Source organism: Cricetulus griseus, chromosome 3, assembly GCF_003668045.3.
Source record: "Cricetulus griseus strain 17A/GY chromosome 3, alternate assembly CriGri-PICRH-1.0, whole genome shotgun sequence".
Classification (NCBI taxonomy): Eukaryota; Metazoa; Chordata; class Mammalia; order Rodentia; family Cricetidae; genus Cricetulus; species Cricetulus griseus.
In genome coordinates, this window is record NC_048596.1 from 215100470 (window position 1) to 215124104 (window position 23635).

Below are 23635 nucleotides of genomic sequence, written 5' to 3' on the forward strand. Positions count from 1 at the left end.
ACAATTGACCTTTTATGGGGAAAGGTGAGAGTGGCTCTTTATGTAGACTGTTAGATTCTAGTTAAAAAAAACAAACAAACAAACAAACAAAAAACAAACAAACAAAAACCTATTTTTTCCCTCAGTTTAAAAAAGAATCAATATATTACTTGTCATAATTAGAGTTAAACTGTCAAATTCTACCCAGGATAAGTACAAGCAATATTTTTAATTTTTAATTTTTTTTACACAAAGTATTTTTTAACTCAGGTAAACTGTGAGGCCAACTTTATTGAGGCTTACATTTTAAATGTTAATTACATGCCTTTTGGCATATAATTTTAGTAACCACAAAGGGCACTCAAATTGTAAAAACAACAAAGGAAACAAAAACTGTCTGACATGTAAAAGCACCTTTAACGTGATTATTAACTGCAGGCTTCTAAGTTAAGGTCAGGGAGCATCAGATTTCTTGCTCCTGAAGTAATATTCTCTTGCCTGAGAGGCTGTAAACTGACCCTGGTGGGCTGCTGGCCACTAATCTCTTGCATTCTGTTTATGATAATAGACTGAGTGGAATTTTCTGCTTGTTTAGAAAAGGCCCAGGTAGACAGCAAAACAAAAGCCAGGTGGCTAGATTTAACTTTTATAATTAATGCCAAAGGGTAATAGAAGGCCTGTGTAAGGTATGCCAATGAAGAGTGCAGATAGTAAAATCCCAGCTTATTGTTTGACAGCTATAACTAGCACTGAAGCCGAAGATACCTAGTGGGAGAATTCATACAATGTTATTTTGGTGGCTTTTTCAAAGTCAAGAAAACTTATGGTTATCAGAAAATTAAAAATATAGTTTTGTATTATTTTGATAATATATTGTTATTATTTTTAGCATCAGTGTAGCCCTACCTGAAGTTCTGAAAATGATGAAAGTTAACCTTTTGATTTCTTCTCTGCACTGCCAGCTTCCTTCGTTCTCTGTTCCCTGTGGGCAAGCCTGAGCTGTCTTCTAGGTCCTGTCTCTCTCCCTTTGTCACCTCACAACCTTCAAAACCACTTCATTTTGGAATGCCTGTGTGCCTTAGCCCATCCTCCCTACTAGATGAGTCACTAGCTCATTTGATTTATAACTTTCAGTGATATTATATTAATATGTAAGATATTAATGTTACTAGATATCATTCACACTGCATGTTAAAAGTTTTGTCTTTTTTGTTTTGTTTTTCTTTTTTGCTTTTTTTTTTTTTTTTTTTTTTTTTTCTTACATAGGGTCTTACTCTGTAGCCTAGGCTGAGCTGGAAGTCATCATGTGTCCCAGGCTTGCTACAAACTTGTGGTAGTCATTCTGCTTCAGCCTTCCAAGTGAATGATGGGATTACAGGCCAATTACTTAATCACTCTATTTGGCCTGTTGAGAATCCCACTGAGAATTATATAGTAATTAATGCAGAAGGTTTTTATTTATCTTTTAATAAAGAAATCTGGCCTTTGGCTGTTAATTTATTGTTAGTCATTGATATAGGATATCAGTTTAATTTTTTGGTTCTAATTTATGACAGTTTTTTTTTTTTTAGGAATCAAAGTTTTTGTTTTTGTTTTTTTTTTAATGAGTTTTGAGGTTTACATTACATTTATTTACTCTGTGTGTTGTGTGAGCATGCATACCATGGCATGTTTGGAGATCAGAGGACATCTTGTAGGGGCTTTTTTTCTCTGCTTCTATGATGAGGGTCTGAGATCAAACTGAGAACTTTGAGTACATACAGGTATCTCTACCTGCTGCTGAGCCATCTTACCAGCCCAGATGTAAAATTCCTTTTTTCAGATGTTAAATTTTAATAATGATGACCAATAAATATTTTTTTTAATTTTTCCAAGAGAAACTACTTGGTCATATAAAACTATTTACTTTCAAACAGTTGGATTGGCTGTTTACTCTTTTTTTTTTTTTTTTTGCAGTTACATACATAAATGAGAGTGTTACAGACTATTTGATGTTTTACTAGTTGGATATCTTTAGTAGAGCTATATCAGCCTTCTTGAATTAGTTTGTTTGAGCCTATTGATGCAGTCTCTTTATAACAGCCTTCTAGTATCCAGATAATCATGAAAATGCTGAGTTATTTTAAAAAGCAAGGAGAGGTCAATGCCTGCCTACACACACACACACACACACACACACACACACACACACACACACTAAATACCTACATACATATTTAAAGGACAAGATACCACAGAAAATGTCAAAGCAAAAATAAGTATCAAATTGTTGAAAATTATCTTTAGGAAAATCTCCTAGAAAGCAGGATAAAAAGACAAACTTTTAACATATGGAAAAGAAATATAGGAATACAACCCTAGAAATCCAGATCTGATTGAGTCTCATTAAAAGAAACCAGAGGCAATATTTTTGTTCAATAAATGATACAGCAAAGCTTTCTAGAATGCAAGGATACCTGGGGCCACTTTGTAAGAGTTTTCTAAAACCAAATGGATATATGGAGAAGATCATGGGGAGATTTACAAGCACTGAGAATACATAAATTCTCAAAGATCTCCTTACTGTGAAGAACATTCCTAAGTGTAACGCATGTCAGAGTGACATCAGGTCACTAGGCCACAGTAGACTCTGAGAGGCAAGGAAGCTGTCCCTTCACAGTTCTAAGATTGACCTGAATCCAGAGAAGTTCCTGTGTGAAAGCAAATACAGGTGGTTATCCTCCATCAGAAAGAGGGAACATAAGCCCAAACAGTAATGGATCAAGTCCTGCAATAGCAGTCACATAAGTCACAACACTCACACAGTGTGTAGCTGGCAAGAGCAGGATGTGCATATTGGAACACAAGATTGAGGACTTTCTGACAAAGGTCAGAACCCTGGGAAAGAGGTGTTTTTAGAATAAATAGTATAGCTTAGAACTTGGGCAATGTATGTATTTTGTGTGTGCATATATACATATACATATGAAAAGTGTGCATGCATATACAAAAGGCAACTAGAAACTCTACAAAGTACAGAAGCCCATTACCACCACCACCACCACCACCACCACCACCAGAAAAGGGAAATTATAGTAGACTAAGCAAAAAGTACTTACTAGGTCATAATATTGGTAATGACTTTTCATGTTTTAAACATCATGTTTTACACATATGTTTTCAATTTAAAAATCTACAAATTGTAGAAGATTCTTGTGTGTTACTCACCAAAATATATATTTTTCCTTACTCTTAGATAATAATAGATTTGTAGTTGGGCTCATATGCTCCCAGTAACACTGCCTCCGAGTCTTCTGACCTATGATATGGCTGCATAACTAATTCTGTTCAGTGGAACATAATGGAAATGAATTTTCCCTTCCATTGAGCTAGAATAGAAGTTTTCCTGTAACTAAGCTGCAGCCATCCAAGCAAAGACAGTTGATCTGTGAAACTGCAGAGAAACAAGATGGGAAAAGACTGATTATATGGAGAAGTCAGATGGGGACAGTCCTAATATGAATAGTGATAATAATTAAAACAGCCTAAGAAGGTAGAAACTAAAGAAACCTAAGATAGAATTCTGTGAAAATCCTTCCTGAGATGTTGCTGAACAGACACAAAGTGAGGGCTCATGATTGTCTGAGAAGGAGCCTTAGAGATAAGGACCAAAGCAAGAACATTTGGAGGCTGGGCAAGGTCAAGCAGAGAGGTCCTCATGACCTGGAAATGAATAGGTAGAGGTTATATAAAATGAGACCAAGAAATAGTACAGTACAAGATCAGATCACACGGGGACTTTCTGACGAAAACTTAGGGGTTTCTTGTGAGTGGGTGGGAAAGCACTAGGAGATTGTGATCACAGGGGTAGTGCTGTAAAGGACCATTCCAACTGCCTTATGGAGAAGAAACTAGCAGGGAAAGTATGGAAACAGGAAGGATGGCCAAATAAAGAATAGTTCTGTTGTCCATGTAAAAGACAACAGTGGTTTGAATTAAGAGTCAGGAGAAGCAGGAAAGAAACCCAGGATATATAGTGTATGTAAGAAGCATGCTATTTAGCTGGGTATAATTGTAATCTTGTAACATTCACAAGAGCTGTGAACAGAAATGAAAGCCCCGTGGCATAGGAAGCATTGCTTTTCATCCCATACCCTTATGTACTATTTTCCCCTAAGGCTATTTACATGCATTACCTTAATTTTTAAAACATAAAGAAATGTAACATTTTACCTTTCAGATTTTTCCATATAATATGTTTAAATGTTTATTCTTCATTGTATCATTTTATTTAAAACCCTATTGATTTATAGAAATATAGAGTAAAGCAGTCAGAAAAATTTATTTGGAACTACAAAGAATCCCAAACATACAAAACAGTCTTGACAAAGAGGAATAAAGCTGGAGGCAGTCGCATTTCCTGACTTCAAAATATATTACAGAGCATGGAAATTAAGCAATATGGTACTGGCATGGAGACAGACATAGAGACCAATGGAGCAGAATAGAGATGCCAGACATAAACCCATATATATTCAGTCACTAATATTCACAAGGGGTGCAAAGATCACTTATTGAGAAAAAATAGACTACTCAGCAAATGATACTTGAAAAACCTTGTACCATATGAAAATAAGGAAATGTCTTGCATCATATGCAAAAAAAACTAATCAAATAGACATAAAACTGTAAGTACACTATACCTTGTGTACTCTTAGTTAGAATGTGAATGGAGTGTATAATGGAAAACAGTATTGAGGTTTTTCCAGAAATTAAAAACCCAGCAATTCTTCATTCTTCTTCTGGGTGTGCCATTTTGTGATTTTGATTTTGTGATGTTTTCTTAAACCTTTTTTTTGTTTGTTTGTTTCTTTTTTCAAGACAGGGTTTCTCTGTATTGTTTTGGAGGCTGTCCTGGAACTACCTCTTGTAGACCAGGCTGGCCTTGAACTCACAGAGACCCACCTGCCTCTGCCTCCCGAGTGCCGGGATTAAAGGCATGTGCCACCACCGCCCAGCTTCTTAAACCTCTTTTGATTAACTGTTCTTGTATTGCTCATTTTTCTTCTGTTTGCCTCATATATATTTATCCTTGTTGTCAGTCTGAAGTATTTCTCCTGTTGTCCTCTGCATTCCTGGTTTAGTGGCCACATGTTCCTATAGTCTGTTTTTTTCTGTTGTTTGTTTAAGTGGGAAAGAAAAATAAAACAAGTAAAAGGAAAAGAAAAAGATTTCTTTAATGTGAACACATTGGGAAAAGTGACAAAGAGACCCACCTTCAGGGTCCTGAAATGAGATCAGAGTTTAAATGCATGGCCAAAAACATGTACATCTAAGCACTCGGGTTGAGGTGTGGTTCTACCCACCACTGCTCTGTTTTTATCCCAGAAGATTTTTATCTCCAATGATGATAAGTAGTTTGGCTGGGTATAATAGTCCAAGTTAGTGTTGTAGTCTTTTACAACTCTGAATATATCCTTCCAAGCCCTTCTCATTTTAAAGGTTTCTGTTATAAATCAGCCATATATCTGACTTGACCCATTGTTTTTCTTTTTTTTTTTTTTCAGTTTTCACTATTGTTTATTCTGTGTTTTTTAGTGTCTTAACTGTAATATGATGTAAGGATATTTTTTATTCCTGTTTATTTGGTATTTTATGCCTCTTGTGTTTAAATATGTCTTTTTCCCCTAGATTTTGGAATTATCTCTATTTTATTGAAAGTATTTTCTGTAACTTTGTCATAGAATTCTTCCCTGTCTATGTGTAGATTTGTAGATTTGGACTTTTCCTGGTGTTCTAAAATACTCCATGATCCATCCTTTTTTAATTTATCATTGATGTTGGCTGAATGAGCCAGCTCCTGTACCTGTGTTAAAGCCCTGATAGTCTGTCCTCCTTGTATAGATTTATTCTGTTGGTAAAGCTTTCCACTGAGTTTTTTGACTTTCTGTGAGCCTTCAATCCAGCCCCCCAGCTCTGATTTTTGTTACTTGTTGTTTTAGTTATTTGTGTATTTTAGATGTTAGCTGTGTAATTAACAAAGATTTCTTCCCATTCTGTACACTGTCCCTTTAGGTTGATTGTTTCCATTGTTGTGCAAAATGTCATTCTAATTGTCGGCATTACTTACCTAGTGATTATAGTCCTATTTAGAATTCCTTATCTGTGTGTGTCCTTTAAGTGCTTTCCCGTTTTCCTCTAACATTTCAAAGTTTCAAATCCTATATTAAATTCACTCAATTAAGATGGTATATAAATAGCTTTGACACCAGATCTTATACTGTAGCTCAGGTTGTCCTACAGACTTCATTCTGTAGCCATGAATCTGTGCAGTAATCTCATCCCCTGGCTTCCCAAGTATTGGGATTTACAAGTGTGAGCCACAATACCCAGGTTGAGAATGGTTTCTGGAAAAGTGAGGCCAATTTCACAAGTTGTCAGAACACAGCCTATTTGAATTGCTGTTTCCTTGCTGAACCCAATATTTTTTTGAAAATAAGATTTTTTTAATTATTGTTGTTAGTGTTTTGTTTTGTTTTGTTTTTAAGACAGGGATTTCTGAAGGCTCAAACTTGCTGTGAATCCAAGAGCATTATTTACTTATCTTGTCGCTATGACAAAATGCATTGACAAAAGCGTCTTAAAGAAGAAAGGTTTATTTTGACTCAAAGTTGAAGTACACAGTATACCATGATAGGGAAGACACGGAGAGGTTTGGGGGGCAGGATCTCAAGTGTCCACAGTCAGGTAACATGGAATTAAATGTCTCCTCTCAGCTTCCTGTCTTTTGATTTGGTCCAGCACCCCAGGCCATAGAATGGTACTGCCAGCCTTTAGGGTTTCTCTTCCCACCACAAGTAATCCATCTAGATGGTCAGTCCCTCACAGACATGCCTAGAGAGGTTTCTCTTCTGTGACTCTAGATTCTGTCAAATTAACAGTGTTAACTCTCATAACAAGTATGACCTTGACCTTCTGACCCTCCTGCTTCTGCTTCCCTGCTGAGATTCCAGGGGTTATAGGCATGTGCCACCATGTCCAGATTTTAAAATTTTAAACCAATGAAGTATGCTCTCTTTCTTAAAAACACAATCTTAATTAATCTGAACTCTCTTGAACAAGTCCCTGAGGGGCTAGAACTATATATGTATAACGCCACCATTCTAACTACAGTAATGCCCCAAACCAACCCTGAGTGGGAAGATATTTCATTACTAATGTCACAACCATGAAACAGAATGCTTTAACTAAAAAGAGATTCTTTGGTAAAGTGGAAAAGGAGCACAGCTTAAAAGAAAGCCTGGCATTGTTGTCTGACTGTGTCTATGCACTCTGTGACTTTGTCATTCCTCAGGTCACTCTGAGCTTCAGTTTCTTCGATGTGATACCAGTTTCATAAGGTGGTTAGGAGATGGCATGCAACAGCAGGATGGAAATACTGTGTTAATATAAACCCTTACTACTTTGCTGCAGATAACATTCTAGAAAAAGGATTTGTTCAAGGCCATAGAGCTAGTTAATGGAGGATAAGAGCTCAGCCGAGGTGACTCATTCTCAGCCCATGTTGCCCTTTGGATCCCTCATGTATGGCAGCTCTATTCTGTTAATCATGCCTTAGTCAAAGTCTTTTCATCTTCTGAGGCCAAAGGGATACATTTGAGCACAGAGCAGTCCCGTCCCAGCAGCCGACGAGTAAGCTCAGCAGGCTCCTTATGGGCTCCACTGTTTCACACGTCCTTCCAAACAGCTGACTGCCATGCATTGGAGGAGCTCTTATCCTCCTGCATCAATCTAGCAGTACCTAGACTGAGTTCTACCCTTAGCAACCTACCCCCCCCCCCAGAAGATTGCTTAGAAATGTTTTTGAAAGGTTGGGAGAAAAGATCTTTCTGTGAAACCCAGGCTGACCTCAAATTCATAATCCTTCTGCCCCTGTCTCTCAAGCATCAGTATGGTGTCACACACAGCTGAAATTTTTCTGTATAATCCTCCCACTTCAGACACTCATTGTTTCTGTAACCCTCTACATGTTCTGTCACTAACAAACTGAGTTTGTCATTCATACTCATCAAAACCCTGTGTCTTAGTAAAAGCATAACATCTACTTTAATGCCTATTTCCAATTTACTAGTTAAGTCATAGGCACTTTGAATACTGTGGTCATTCTTATTCATAATACAGTAAGTCAGCTCACAGTGTAACTTGTGTTCTTATAATAGAATCAGCTTACATAGTAGTACCCTCAGTTATTTGCATAACATCTTATTGACCTTGGGCAGATGCTCAGAGGCTAATGCGGTTAAGTTGCCTCCTTTCCCTAATGTTTTGGAAAGCTACTAGTCAGAGAGGGACATGGGTGAATACATACTGGGTTATTTCAGTACTCATTGAGTGTGCTAATAGTATCTGCAAAACCATACTGGTGTCTGTCACAGAAGTATTTCCTGCCAACAGATGTCCATCAGTGCTGTTTTAGAGATGGTCAGTCAGTTAGTTGAAATGTCCCCCCTTTTTTTCTAGGTCCCCCTTTTGGATTAAAGACATTTAAAGAGATAATAATGTTCAGCACTGCTTCCTACCGATTGGAAACATTTTCTTTTTTTATTTATTTATTTATTAGTTCTAGTTAGGGAACAAGCTTGTTTCACATGTAAGTCCCTTCTCCCTCTCCCTCCCCTCACCCCCATCCCTCCTCCCCCACCCCAGCCTACCCCCCACCCCATCCACCCACCACTCCCCAGGCAGGGTAGGGCCCTCAACGGGGGCTCTGCAAAGTCCACCAAATCTTCCTGTGCTGGTCCTGGGCCCTTCCCCATGTGTCCAGGGCCAGAGTGTAACCCTTCACGTGGGATGGGCTCTCAAAGTCCCTTCTTGCACCAGGGAAAAATACTAATCCACCACCAGAGGCTCCCTGGAGTGCAGAGGCCTCCTTATTGACATCCATGTTCAGGGGTCTGGATCAGTGGAAACATTTTCAAGTGGTTTATTTAATGTTTAGGGTAGCAGAATATACTTTGAATTTGAAAGCTGCAGTAGTTCTAGGTTGTAGTGAATGGAAAATCCAAATGGAAAACTAACTAAAGTAAGAGTTAATAATATATACCTCTTGTCTATATAATATTTTATTTATTATCTGTGTGGGGAAAGAGAGTGGGGGTTGCACAAGCGGCTGGCACCATGTGTGGAGGCCAGAGGACAACTCTGTTGAGTCTGTTCTCTCTCTCCACCTCTTTACATGAGCCCCAGGTATCTAACTTAGATCACCAAGTCTGTGTGGCAAGCACCTTAACCTGCTGAGCCACTGTGCCAGCCCATAACTTCTGCTGTTATACTAATAGTGCAGATATCAAGTGAGCCAGAATCTGAAAGTATGACTGGAAATGTCACTGCAGTTAATGTCTTTCCTGGGTTACCTGAAGACACCAGGACTGTGAACATATACTCTGTACAGCCTAGAGGATCACAGAGTTCCATGTGTTAAACAAAACTTTGAATGTGTGTGTGTGTATCTGCTCTTCTCCGTTTTGCTATTTCCTTGTTTTTGTTTTGCTTACTGTGAGCTATTAAGCCCCTAACAAGATATTGGCTCCCATCTTGTGAGAATTTTGAGGCTAGATTAAGATAATTATTTATGAAGGGATTATTAGATTATAAATTAGATAATATAAAAGATAATTATATTATAAAGGAATTATTAGATCTTTTATGCCTGAGACATCAGAGCATGATGAAACACATTTCCCTACAATTCTTTTATCCACACGACTTAGTGCACACTGGATGCAATGTGTTCCCCAGAAGCTGACCAATCCAGTTGCCCAGGTAAGACCAGGAAAGAAAGTGCTAGATGTAGTTTATTTCATACTGCATTGTGACACATCTTCTGTAGTGACACATAACAGAAAGTGTGACCGGCAGCTAAAACCTCCACTACACAGCAGAGAAAGCAGCACTAACCAGCTGGAGCAACTCAGCACCCTTGTTTCTCAAGTCACATGGTGACAGGGAGAGTGCATTTGATGATGACCAAGCTCACAGAAAGATAGCTTTACTTTCCCAGAGGTATACCATCTTATTCAGAGACACTGGACATTAGCCATTGTTTCGGTCACTTCTTTATTAGACTCAAATGATCAGCTAAAAATGCCAAATTTGCCCCTCCAAACATTTTTGTCATTATCTACCATATAGATGTTTCTCCCATGACATTAGAAGTTATCAAGAAAACTGAGTCACTTGCAGCCATCATTTTTATAAGCCATCTTTTTTTATTATTTTTGTTTTATTTTAATGTATATAGGTGCTTTGCCTACATGCATGTTTGTGTACTACATATGTGCTTGGTCCCAGCAGAGACCAGAAGAGGGCATTCGCCACCCCCAAGGCCAGAGTTACAGATGGTTGTGAGCCACCATGTGGGTGCTGGGAATTGAACCTGGGTCCTCTGTAGAGCAACCAGTGAGTGCTCTTAACAGCTGAGCTACCTCCCCAGCCCCTAAAAAATCATCTTATGACATCAGAATCATGAAGACTTGGCAAAGAGGCTAAAATAAGAGATTGTTGTGGTACACAGAGTTGAAACATTGTATTTTGCTTCTAGCTAATGAGCCTCTTATAAATTTAAGGTTTATATATAAATTAATTGCCTTTCAACAAGGCACCAACACCCCCAAGAGGCTGAGGCAGGGGGACTGTGAGTTTGAAGCCAACTTGGAACAATTTTATTTTTAAAGTTTGGATTTTTTTAATGAAGTTATTTTTACTCTGTGTGTAATATCAGCTATGCATGTGACAACCCACATGCGTGGAGACCAAAGGACAATCCTCAGGGTTGCTTCACTCCTTGCCTGTAAGGCTCGCCTTGCAAGCACTTTTACCACCAGGCTCACCTCCCAAGCGTGAATTCTTTCTTTTTTTCTTTTGTTTTTTTTTTTAACCTCACCTGTATTTGAAGCAGAATGTGACTGGGTACTATATTTCTATACACAAGCCTTACTGAGTTACAAGATGTGGGGAAACGTAAGGCTTTTTTTTTTTTTTTTTTCCCTCTCTCAATGCTTTATTTTGGAAAACAATCCATGTGGGAAATCCTTCCCATCAAGTTGTCCCGGCTTATGTTTTTAGCTCTAAAATTAATACATGCAGAATTAACTACAGGAGATGGATTTTGGTTTGGTTTGGGGGTTTTGGAGGAAGTTGGTTTTTCGAGACAGGATTTCTTTGAGTAGCCTTGGCTGGGATTAAAGGCATGTGTGAGATGGAAAAATTTAAATTCATTTTAGATGAAATTCAAGCTATTTTAACTATTTTTTTTACATGAAACTAGAACATTTTAGTGACAAATGATTTGGTCTACTAAAGAATCCAACCAAATTCAAATTCTTAAGTGAAAATAAAATATACATATACCCATGTAGGTGTATGTATTATACTTGTGTAAAATAACTAACGAATCCAAGCCAAAATAGAAAAGACTCATACATTTTGGGAGATTGGCTAGAAGCTATATCTGAAGTTATGTTTTTGTGCTTCATTTATTGCATTTATTGTTCATGTAAAATATATATTCTAGTCTGGGGAGATGGCTTCGTGGTTAAGAGTAATGGCTGGCTCAATTCCCAACCCCTACATGGCATCTCAAGACTGGCTGTCACTCTAGTTCCAGGGAATCTATTACCCTCACACAGACATATAAACAGACAAAATATTAATGCATATAAAATAGAAATAAAGTGTATGTGTGTATATATATTTTCTATGTCTTCATGCATCTTTGTGTGTTTGATGGTAAAGGTTTAAATAAAATACAGCTTACTAGAGGAAGGGATGACATTTTATGCATTTTTTAAAAAGACCAATTCAGGAGATAAAACAATTATAAGTGTACCTAATGAGAGAATACCAAAGTACATGAAGTAAAAACTGACAGAAGTGAGGGGGAAAATAAAAAATTTAACAGTAGTGGTTTGGGATTTCTGTGCCTTCTATTAATGATCTAACAACAAGGCAGACCAGTTAGGGAGTTGTTAGTGACATGATAAACCAAACAGATCTAAAATAAAATAGTGTGTGCAACAATGAAGTGCACAAGGAGCATCCTCCCAGATAGACCATGGTGATGCTATGAAGTGTGTTCATCACTCCCCACAGAATAAAGGTAGAAATCAGTAGCACAAACACACACACACACACACACACACACACACACACACACACACACACACACACACACACACACACACACAGGGACATTGAACAAATTTGTGGAAATGAAATATAGTCCCTTTAAGTAGCCAGTGGACCTAAGTAGTAACTAGAACCAGACATTTTTTAGAAATGAGTGAGAAAACACAGTATCCCAGAACTTAAGCAATGTGGTTGATATGGTTTGTCATAGAAGAGAGAATCAGCCACCAGTGAGTGCACGCTGAGTAAGAGCAAGGAGCAAAGTCATTAACTGTTCGCCTTATGATGCTGGGGAAAGCAGCACAGTGGCTCAGCTGGTAATCTTAACACTCAAGAGGCTAAGACAGGATAATTATCATGAGTTACTATACCTCCATTATATATGGGTGGGCAGTTCAAATAAAAAAATTAACAAAACAGAAAAAAATGCATCAGCAAAGTCACTAAAACCAAAAGTTAATTCTATAAATTAGAACTGGCATTCACTTAGTAGGCTCAATGAAGAGGGGCAGGGTGAGAGGATTTAAATTGCTGGAATAATGAAAAAGGCATTACTACCAACCTTCAGAAATTTTAAAAAATTCTGTTATGAACAAATGCATGCCAAGAAATAAAATACCTCTTTTTCAAGTACATATGGATGAAATTGACTGCCCAGTAGTTGAGACTACAAATGCATAAAACCATTCTATTTTAAAGATCCAACACTTTCTTAAATGTATGTGCTAAACCATTAGAAAAACATAAGAGGAAATTTCCCTTACCTAAAATTTGTCAAAAACAGATTTACCTTTGACATCAAAAGAACAGGCAACCAAATGTTAACAAAGAAACATTTGATCTGTCATCCAAGGTATTTAATCAGTTCGGCTGTCTGGACATTATTCTGTGAGAACTCTTAACTTGGGAACCCATTAGGAGGCTACTCTCTTAGTCAAGTTTGAATGGAGGCTAATTTGGGGGTGGTGAGGAAGGACTGGTTGGGAGGGAGCTAAAAACTGACTCTCAGATTTTGTGCCTCAATGGGGTGACAATACTAGTTGAAAAGACAAGCTGGGTGTGAAGCACACACCTACAGCCCCAGCATGCAGGAGCAGCAGGGGCATGAATTTGAGGCCAGCCTTGGTGTGCCTAGCAAGACCTGTCCAGGAAGCAGAGAAATTATTCTTAGAGACATCGTTGGTTTTGTTTGAAGTTTGTTTAGTCTGTGGACCTAGCAGAGCCTAGCATAATGAGATGTAGTGAAAGAACACCTGACCTGTTTCTCAGCCTATAAAATAAGAGATTTCATTTCCAAACATGGTATATTATCATGATTGGGGCAAGAGTCTTAGATCTCTTCTTGCCTAAGCTCCTCATCTCACATTATTTATTCTCTTTGGGTCTCAGATTTATGAAGTGGACTAAGAGCCATATAACTAAATGTGGCTGTTGTTAGGATATGTGTATACAGAGTTTACTCTGAATAGGCGTATATGCACACTGTCTGGTACACAGCTTATTACTGAAGCCCCTTTCAGATCTGAATTTCTATGAAATGGGCAAGACACTGGTTACTAATTACTGTTGTTATATAGAATCAGTATTGCTAACAGCAAATAGCAACTGAGGTGAATAGAAAGAGAACCAAAGGCAGGCAGGGAACAAGCATAGACTGGCAAGCACAGGAGGTAGGGAGCACAAGTCAGGACAGGAAGTAGAGAGGCCAGGGAGGTGACTCTCAGACTGGGGGGTGGGGTGGAAAAGAGGGGACCCTGGGAAATCCAAGGTTTAGGATTATGGGATGTATCCAGTGGCTAGGAAAAAGCTGATGATAGAAGTGAAGGAAATTTATCAAGGTGAGCTCAGTGAGTGTGCAATAGCAAGAAGGAAGAGGCACACGATAATGCAATCAGATTTGGAGAAATTTGTAATTCGGAAAACTTGGAAGTTAACTTATATAACTTCAGCTTGCTTCTTCTAAATAGGAGACATTAATCTGTTGGGGAAAGGTAAATTAGTGTTTCTAACCAACCTTAAATGTTTCTCATACTCTGCCTTCTGCATGACTTACCAAGTTTTAAATATCTTCCATGCCTCATGTTAAGAGCTTATTTCCAACTTAAGCATGGTTGGACCTGGAGCGATGGCTCAACTGTTTGGAGCACTTTGTTCTTGCAGAGAACCCTGGTTCAATTCACAGCAACAGCATGGTGGCTCACAACCATTTAGTCCCAGGACATGACACCCTTTTCTCGCCTCCACAGGCACTACATGCATGTAGTGCACATAACACATGAAGGCAAAATACCCATTCACATAAAATAAGTCTTTAAAAATTCCCTTAAAAGCTAAGTGGTATTAGTATCACAGAGTTTACCATTCTTAATTCATAAATACCACTGATTTATTATTTTTTTTGGATCCATATGCCTTGACCCACCAAAAACTGTCCCTCTGGTATACTCTTTTGTGATTTTTGGTTTCTTTCCAGTCTATGGAGAACCTTAAAACATCATTAGCATGAACGTTATTCCACCCCCAACTCTACTATACTCACTGGTACAATATCTCCCAGTGAAGAGATACATTCAGTTTCTAGAAATCCTAACTGAAAATAGTGATCCATTTGCACAGCTATTTTAAAACTGTTTTAGGAAGCAATCTAGCCTAATTAACTGCCAACATAAGTTAGTGAAATGATTTGGGTTCTGATTCTATTGTTGATGGGTATTTTAGAGCAAAACACTTAATTTCTTGGGCCTCAGTTTCCTTAAGTAGACTAACCTGAGTGCTATAATCAGTGAGGTTAGGACTGGACCTCACTGGGAGTGGTGAAGAGATAAAGAAAGGACAGATACCTGTACAGAAAAGCTGGGATCAGGTGTACTACTTGCTTTGAAAGAGCACACCAGCTACCCCAGCTTCCTACCGAAGCAGCCCAACAACTACAACTGAGAATCTCAGCACATTTATTATGTATAGCACAAGGAGGTTGGGGGCATTCCCAGGCTTCCAATATCCTGGAGGAAGAAGCTGCGGTTGGCAGTCTGGGCACCTTGGTCAATTGTTTATACTTGCACACACTGCCTATATTTGCACTTGGGAGGAAGGCTCATGCCAGCAATGCACACTCACTCAGGGCTTCTTCAATCTCTTATGTTTATGACTCCCGTGAGCCCTGTTCCTTCACATGGCCTTATGTGAAAAAAAAAAAAAAAATCAGCTTGCAAGACATGGAAAGTAAGATGACTTGCTTTTTATATTATTAAACAGGTGACGACCAAAGCCAAGGAACTGAAGGACTCAGTTACCTGCTCCCCAGGTGAGTTCCCACCTTACTGGTTTTTATTCCATATATCCAAGCCATTGAAAGATTCAGTCGCTTGTTACTACTATGATGGGTTTCTTCACGATTAATCCCTTTGTGTAATAATGTCTTTAAATCCCAGGGGTGGTAGTTTGCCCAGAGACCTCTGCTGCTCCTGTCTCTGAAGGAGGTTAGTCATAGACAATAAGTCAGTCTGGTCCTGCACACGTAGTTGATGCTGAGGATTTGTATTTAGTAAGTTTAAAGATTTCTAGTGTTAGCATACTTGGGGAGCCCAGTCTCCTCAGAGACAGTTCAGTGTGGTGTTCTACCAAGTGATTTGTCTGGACTCAGGGACAGAGAGTGGACAGTGGTATACCACAGAACGTAGCCTACTGCCAACTCTCTCCAGAAACTGTGGTAGAGGAAAGCTACTGCAGTTACAGTAAGAGACTGCCCTGGATCTTCATGGGTCTTTCTGTTGCCTCCTGAGTAGCTACCTGATTGTGTAGGCATAATCATATCCAGATTTCCTTTGAAAAGAATCACAAATCTATTCTCCAAAGTGAGGTATATGAAGTTGTTCTTTGAGTTACACTAAGTGGGAGACCAGCCAGGCTGCGTTAGATAAGACCCTGCATTTGGAAAAAAAAAAAATGTGTTTGTGCACATACACACACACACACACACACACACACACACACACACACACACACACACACACACACACACACACACACACACACACACACACACGGAGAGGGACAGGGAGAGCTGGTTCTCTTCAGTGTAGGAAGAGCATAGGAAGACTATGTTAGGATTTCTCCTGCTTACTTTCCATCTAAAATAGTGAGGAATGAACAGGTTTCTTTTATTTGGTCTACAGAATTAAGCCAGAGTCTCACTGTCCATTACCAGAGTCCCTTATGGGCTAACACTTAAGAGGACATGTGTTGGCAGCGCCCTCACTCACTTTCGTGAGCTTACTTGAGCTCACTACCATCTAGGACAACCTAGTAGCTCAGCCCCTCTGCTGTCAGTGGCACTTTCTGAATGACATGGAGAGCAAGCCTGGGACAGTTTCATGTCATACAGAGGCGCCTAGTAGTGTAACAAAATACTTTAAAAAGTTAGTGAATTAAAATTTCATACTTTTTAGCCAGGCTGTGGTGGTACACGCCTTTAATCCCAGCACTCAGGAGGCAGAGGCAGGCAGATGTCTGTGAGTTCAAGGCTAGCCTGGTCTACAGAGTTCCATGACAGGCTCCAAAGCCACACAGTAGAAACCCTGTATTGAAAAATCAAAAAAAAACAAAAAACAAACAAACAAACAAAAAAAACAAAAAAATCTTTCACACTTTTTATCAGTAAAAGTTCTAAACTTGGCTCCAGATGGTAAGATAAAATGCTTCAGAGAAACAAAGGTGGCTTTTTAAACAATGAAAGTAACTGTTTAGAAATATATTTGTGTTTCAGGAAAGCATTTACTTATATGCATCTATTATATGCTATATATTATTCATTTTATACTATTTTATATAGGTATTTTGTGGCCAAAATGATTGTAACTGGGAATGGTCATGTATGCCTGTCATCCCAGTTCTTAGGATGTGGAGGCAAAAGGATTAGGAGTTCAAGGTCACTCTCAATTATAGCAAGTTAAAGTCCAGCCTGAATTACATGACAGTATATAAGTACATATATGAGTGTGTGTTGTAGGGAAAGCTTACAACAATTTGCAAAATCAGCTGATATGGGTAAATAAGATAGTTTGGCAGATAAAAGTTCAATTGTTGCCAAGCCTGACAACCTGATTTTAATTTGTGGGACCCAGATGTAAGAAAAGAACTCACAGGTGTCCTCTGACTGTCACACATGTACCATGGCATATATGCATACACACATACAGTGCTGGGAATAAAGGCATGCACCACCACTGCCTGGCTTAAATAAATTAAAATTTTTAAACAATAAAAAAAAATTTTAAAAACCTATCTGGGGGTTAGGGACTTCACTCAGCCTTAAAGCACTTTGAAGGAAGTCTCTGAGTTCCATCCTCAGCTCTGGGGGAAAAAAGACTGATTGGTATAAGGATAATTTATGTGGAATTGTCCACTCTTGTGAGCACAACCAGCTGTGCACTACCCCACTTCATTGTTTGTACCTTTCTTTATTGTCCTATTCAGCTAAGCACCAGGCAACATAGTAAATAGACTTTGGAGCTAACCTGCCAACTTGATGTTATATCCAGTGTTACCTACTTTTCTCTTTTTTTTTTTTTCCCCAATACTGGTAGTGAAATTTCATGATACTATTTTTTTTTCAATTAGTAGTTTTAGAAAGCAGTCAGTTTGGCATCCCTACTTATTTATCAAGGCCTCAGAACTAAAGAGGCCATTCTGATGACAGGTAGGGAGACAGTGTGCTCACGCTGACCACCCCACAGGTGGACAGAATGCCCTTTTATGCTAGGCAGCCATATCACCCCTTCTAATTCTCCTGCTGTGTGTCTTTAAATGTATATATGTATCTCTGTGTGCCACTTTGTGCATAGGGAAGCCAGAGGACAACCTTGGGTGGGGAATGATATCTGTTCTTTACTTCCACAATCTGGGTCCTGGGGTCAAACTCAGATTACCAGGTTTGGTGACAAGCATCTTTACCCTCAGAGCCATCTCATTAGCCTGGTATTTTGTTTCCCTGAAGATAATGACAGCTCAGAAACTTCCTCTGTCTACAGTGGCATCAAATGTGATGCCGAGGGAGAAATGAGCCCTGATTGCCAGGTCTTTCAAGGTGAACTCAGGCCTCGAGTGGTGGGCAGTGCTGCTAGGCAGGAAGGGCCGTGTGCAAATGAATGCTGCAGAGTGGCTGTGAGCACAGCTCTCCTGTCACACCCAGCCAGGAGGGTATGTGAGGGTAAAGAAATATTCAACTGTATGTCTGTCAGTCTGCAACGAGACAATGGTGACCGGCAGCATACTGTCTTATTGAGTGGACCAACTCTACCAAGAGCTATTCTCAGACTACTGGGACTGCAATTTTGTCCCTTTTTACCCAAGCTCAAGGTGCTGGAAGGGTGGACTGGTGAAATTGCATTCCAGAGCCTTCCTCTTCCCCAAGGAAAGTGGAACATTGGGTAAGAATTTCAGGAGGGGATATTAATGTGTATTTTAGAGTCTAAGAAATTCAACATTTCTTGACAAGCAATAAAGTTTACTTCAAAAACATTTTTAAGCTTGGTGTGGTGGCATAAGCCTTTAAACCCAGCAGAGGCAGGCAGATCTCTGAATTTGAAGCCAGCCTGGTCTACAGTGTGTGAGTTTTAGGATAGCCAGGGCTACACAGAGAAATTCTGTCTTGATAAACAAACTATATATATATACACACACCTCGGTGACACATGCCTTCAGGAGGTAGAAGCAGATAGACCTCTGAGTTCCAGGACAGCCAGGACTACACAGGGAAACATGTCTCAAAAATAAAATAAGTTCACCTTGGGCTGGGGCGATGGTTTAGCAGGTAAAGGCACTTGTCACGAGGCTTGATCACCTAAGTTCAATTCCCTGGGACCCACATGGTGGAAGGGAAGAACCAAGTCCCATAAGGTGTGCTCTGGCTTCCATACCTACACAATAAATAAAAAGTGGCGAGAGTTCTAGAGTGCTGTGTCTATGGGCTTGCCTGCAAAGGAGGCACGATGCTTAGCCTACCTCGTGTATTTTAATTACAGTGATAGAACTAATGAAACTTAGATTATGGAGAATGCCCTCCCCTGTCTAATGAATATAAGGTTTCCTTCTCTAAAAGGTCCCTATTCTTTGATCACAGCCTAACCATATATACCCTTAATTCTTAGAACAAGGACAAAGACAAGAAATCAGAACTAGGTCCAACTCCCATCTCTGCTGCTTTCGGAGGGTGAATAGTATAAAAGGTAAACTAAGCAATATGTATAGAATGCCTAGCACATTGCCTGGTATATAGTGGTAGATGCTGTTGGTTGCCTGAGCTCATCATGGCCTTTTTGCTGTGTTCTGTGGCCCTTTCCTAGGAATGGTCAGGCTCTCGGAACTTAAGTCAAATGTTCAGAATTCCAGGCCAGTCAAGACAGCCACAACCTTGCCAGATGATATCATCACCCAGCGGGAGGACTCGGCAGGGGCCATGGAGGATGAGAGACAAGAGACTGCTGAGGGTGAGGAGGAGACAGTGGCCATAGAAGCCCGGCTTCGGAGGCGAAAGTCAGCCAGAATGGCTGAGGCAGTGACCAGAGTGGAGCCAGAGAAGAAACCAAGAGGAAAGAGGCAAAAAGACTTTGATATTTCAGAACAAAATGAATCCAGTGATGAAGAGAACCAGAGAAAAGAAAGAACTCGAGCTACAGAGGAGGCCTGGACTCAGAGTCAGCAGAAACTTCTAGAACTGGCACTACAGCAGTACCCCAAAGGAGCCTCTGACCGCTGGGACAAAATAGCCAAATGTGTCCCATCTAAGAGCAAGGTGGGTACCATGCTTGCTTTACTGGTTACACCAGTCTTTCCTGTGCCTGCTATCTACCTTGTGTTTCACAGATTTCTTCAGTCTCTGTTCAGTTTGTGAACTTGCACACTGCCAGGGCAGAAATGAGGTCAGGGTGCTAGCCTTCTTCTCAAAGAAATGGAACTCAGGCTGGCCAGATGGCTCAGTGGGTGAGGGTGCTTGCCCTCAAGCCTGATGACCAGGTCAATCCCTGGAATGCACTCCTGTGGATACCAAGAACCAACTCCCTCAAGTTGTCCCAACTTCCACATCCGTGCTCTGGCCACAAACATGCATGCATGTACACACACACAAAAAAAAATAAGTGTAAATGTATGTAACAGAATGTGTGCACACAGATATGTAATATGTATGTTTTTAAACAAACTCCACACAGTAGCTGACAGCCTACTGAAAACTTCTTTCTACTCAGGAAGGACAGTCTGTCACTGCTCCACAGAAGGCAGGATAGGGCGAGTAGGGCCAACTGAGTCGTAGTGACTCAGTTCTGCAGTGGCATGAGCTTGAAGTCTGTGGTGGCACCTCAGCACCCAAAGGCTGGGTGTTCATGTGGGGTCTCTACAGTTGACCTTGACACATGACTGTCTGCAGCTCTATACAGCTGCTCATATGTCCGTCTCAAATACACACAGGAAGGAGTGTCCTGCCGAGAGCCACGCATGCCTTCCTGTCATTCATGGAGAGCCAGCCTCCCCCAGCACAGCGTCGTCCTTGCAGGCCGTGCTCTAGTGTGAGGCACCAGGAGCAGGGAGAAATCAAAAGTAGCCTCTGGGCACACTGATGCTCATTTACATACTTATTTTGTTTTAATTGAAATTCTATGTTGGAAAATCTAGCTTGTGGCCATTGCGTGTCCCTGTGTGCACAGGTCTAGTTATCTGTCACCTACTTTATGATGATGAAACTAAGAGTTTCTGGGGAGAAAAATAAACCATTAGCAGTTGATCTCTTTAGGAAGCAGATTCTCCCAATACCTCCAGTTGGTTTGCCAGAAGTAATTATTTCCGTTGAGTTTCTCTAACTTCTGTCAAACTCAGCCATTTACACGTGTGATAAATTGAGTTTTGCTCCTGAGCATGAGACCAGGATTGGAACTTTCTGGTTTCCACCAGAGCGGATCAGGGCTTCAGAGTGCCCACAGGCATTCCTTAGGCCTCACACTGCAGGTGCAGGAGGGCTGCCCACTGAATCTGGTGCCAAGCCTGACTGAGGTGACTTCATGCCAGCTGCCTGCTCAGAGCTCAGGAAGGTTGAAGGTTGAATGCTGCGGCTGACCACACAGCTGTGCTGACACTCTGATGGCGGGTGGGTGGTACTGGGATGCAGGGAGACACTAAGAGAGAGGCCTGCACTGAGAGTGGGCACCTTTCCTGTCCCAGGCACCAGAACAGCAGTCATTTGCCCTGGGCCCTGAGTTTACAAGCTCACAGTAGCATAGCGTTGGCATTACGGACACAGAAGCAGAATGGCTTCTGAAACATAGTGCCCACCTGAGGTGATGAGGCCTTTTCCACTGCCTTGTCTGTTCTGAGGTTATCATCCTGTAGCCTGATGGCGTGGATGACAGGTGGGAGTAGGGAAAAGTGTGAGGAAGACTTGGTCACCTTCCTTGCTAGTTGTGTGTTGTGGCTCACAAAGGAAGGTCCCAGCAGCCACCAGGGAGAGGTACATCCAAAGGGAAAGAGCATTGTGGTTTCAGGTTGCTTGGTATTTCTGGAACCGGATGTGACAAGGTAGTGAGTGGATGCTACCATGATAGGAACAATTCCCAAGTTGAGGTGGGGACTGTCAGGATGATTGCACTCTCAGAAGCTGTGTCCACCGTCACCATCACTGTGGCCAGCCTTACAGCAGGTCTTCTCAGCCCAGATCTGCCAGGGACCAGCTGGGCTTTCCCAGGATGATCCAGAAGGTTTCAAGAAATGAAGACACGGCTTTGTCATTAGGACTGGGCACAATTAGGTCACACTGGGGGTACTGCCCATGGAAGTAACTGTTACCACCTCTTTTTCTTCCTACAGGAAGACTGTATTGCTAGATACAAGCTGCTGGTTGAACTGGTCCAAAAGAAAAAGCAAGCTAAAAGCTGAAGCTGCTGGAAGATGATTTTTCATCATCATTTTCCAAAGGAGTACTTTAGAAATCTCATGCAGAAACTTGCATTTTGTACCTCAGTATTTCTAAACGTCATGTGCCTTAGTTTAAAAAAAAAAAAAATGAATCAATCATAGATGCTGTACGGTGCTGTTTATAAGCCTTGGGCTTTGGCGGGGGGAAGTGTTTGCACTTTCAACATGCCCTCACTGCGGAGTTTACTTCTCTGGGAGATTTCAAATAGTGTTCTAGAGCCAGGAAGATAGGAAAACATGTGAATAACATGGAAGAATTCCAACCTAAGATGCTCTTAGTAATGTAACCGAATGAGCTGGGTGTGGGGGCATCTACCCAGCACTGAGGAAGGAGGCAGAGGCTGCAGGATCCCTGTGAATTTGAGGTCAGCTAGGACTGCGTAGTGAAACCGTCTCAAAAAAAAAAAGAAAGAAAAGAAAGAAAGAAAGAAAGAAAGAAAGAAAGAAAGAAAGAAAGAAAGAAAAGGAAAGGAAAGGAAAGGAAAAACAAAACAAAAAAGTAACCGAAGAACACACAGTAAATTCACTGCTGGGACTGAGCATCGAGATAAGGTTACTTACAGAGATACACCAGCTTGGCCTGTATCTGGCTGGCAGACAGCAATGAGAGGCCATCTTAATTGGTTCAGGAAACTATCTGAATTAACAAGAGCATGCTGTAAGATAAGATAGTCTAAGCTTGGGATGCTGAGTAGAAGCATGCCCACAGCCGGAGAATCCCTAGAGAGCTTTCGAAGAAGTTTCTGGGAACCAAGGAGCGGGTCCAGTTTCTCAGTGCACAGGTTAAAGTCTACTGGCCTGCTGACTCCTGTTGAGCCGCCTTGCTCTCTGAGCTGTCACATCTGCCCAGCATTCCTTTAAAACCTGCCACTGCTGGTGCATGCATGGGGGTGTCCAGAAAAGCATGGGGGTGTCCAGAACATGTTTAAGGAAAATGACTCGATGTCTGTAAAGGTGTCCTTCTCGCTAAAGCTTGAATTATGGGTGTAGAGGTCACCTCTGCCCTGTAAGTATCCACATAGGCAGACATGGAGCTATAGTAAACCCATGCCCTTCCCTGAGCTCAGACAAAAGAAGCCTCCCAGCTTTAACCTCGGGGGAACTGCAGCTCAGACTCAGTTGGTTCCAAAAACGCAGTTGCAAAATGAAAAAGCAACTGAACAACTTGTCCTGGAGCAGGAGTTTTGTCCCCTCAGCTCTGGAAAAGGGACCATGGAGACATGGGGAAGACCACTTCTGCCTGGCAGAGGTGTGGTGGACAAGACAGCCAGAGCCCAGCAGTGCTGTTTCCCCTTTCCCCAGATCAAGCCAACAGCTGGCCAGGCTTCCCTAGGGTGGCCTGTGAAGTGGCCACCATACACTGCAGACTGACCCTACTGCAGCCCGCCCATCTAAGGCAGACACACAGGAGACACAAAGTAGACTGTCCGGGCTGAGGGCCGGTGTCAGACCTGTCACCCATGCAGCTTATGACAGCTATGAGCACCCTGCTACTAAGTCACCCTTTTCAGTCACAGTGCTTCAAACTGTG

General features: G+C 40.8%; 1 protein-coding gene across 3 annotated transcripts in view; it reads left to right on the top strand.

Moving 5' to 3' along the window:
• The window catches only part of Dnajc1 (DnaJ heat shock protein family (Hsp40) member C1), a 137756-nt gene extending 115536 nt beyond the window's left edge, over positions 1-22220 (top strand). The window contains exons 10-13 of one of the 3 annotated variants that reach the window (XM_027405299.2): positions 15400-15448; positions 19293-19370; positions 19488-19936; positions 21997-22219. In XM_027405299.2, coding sequence (XP_027261100.1) covers positions 15400-15448; positions 19293-19370; positions 19488-19936; positions 21997-22065 — 645 coding nt within the window. In that variant the 3' untranslated portion in view covers positions 22066-22219. Of the gene's footprint in view, positions 1-15399; positions 15449-19292; positions 19371-19487; positions 19937-21996 lie in introns of all 3 variants that reach the window. The other 2 variants (XM_027405301.2, XM_027405300.2) reach the window with 2 other exon arrangements.
• The last annotated feature ends 1415 nt before the right edge of the window (positions 22221-23635 follow it).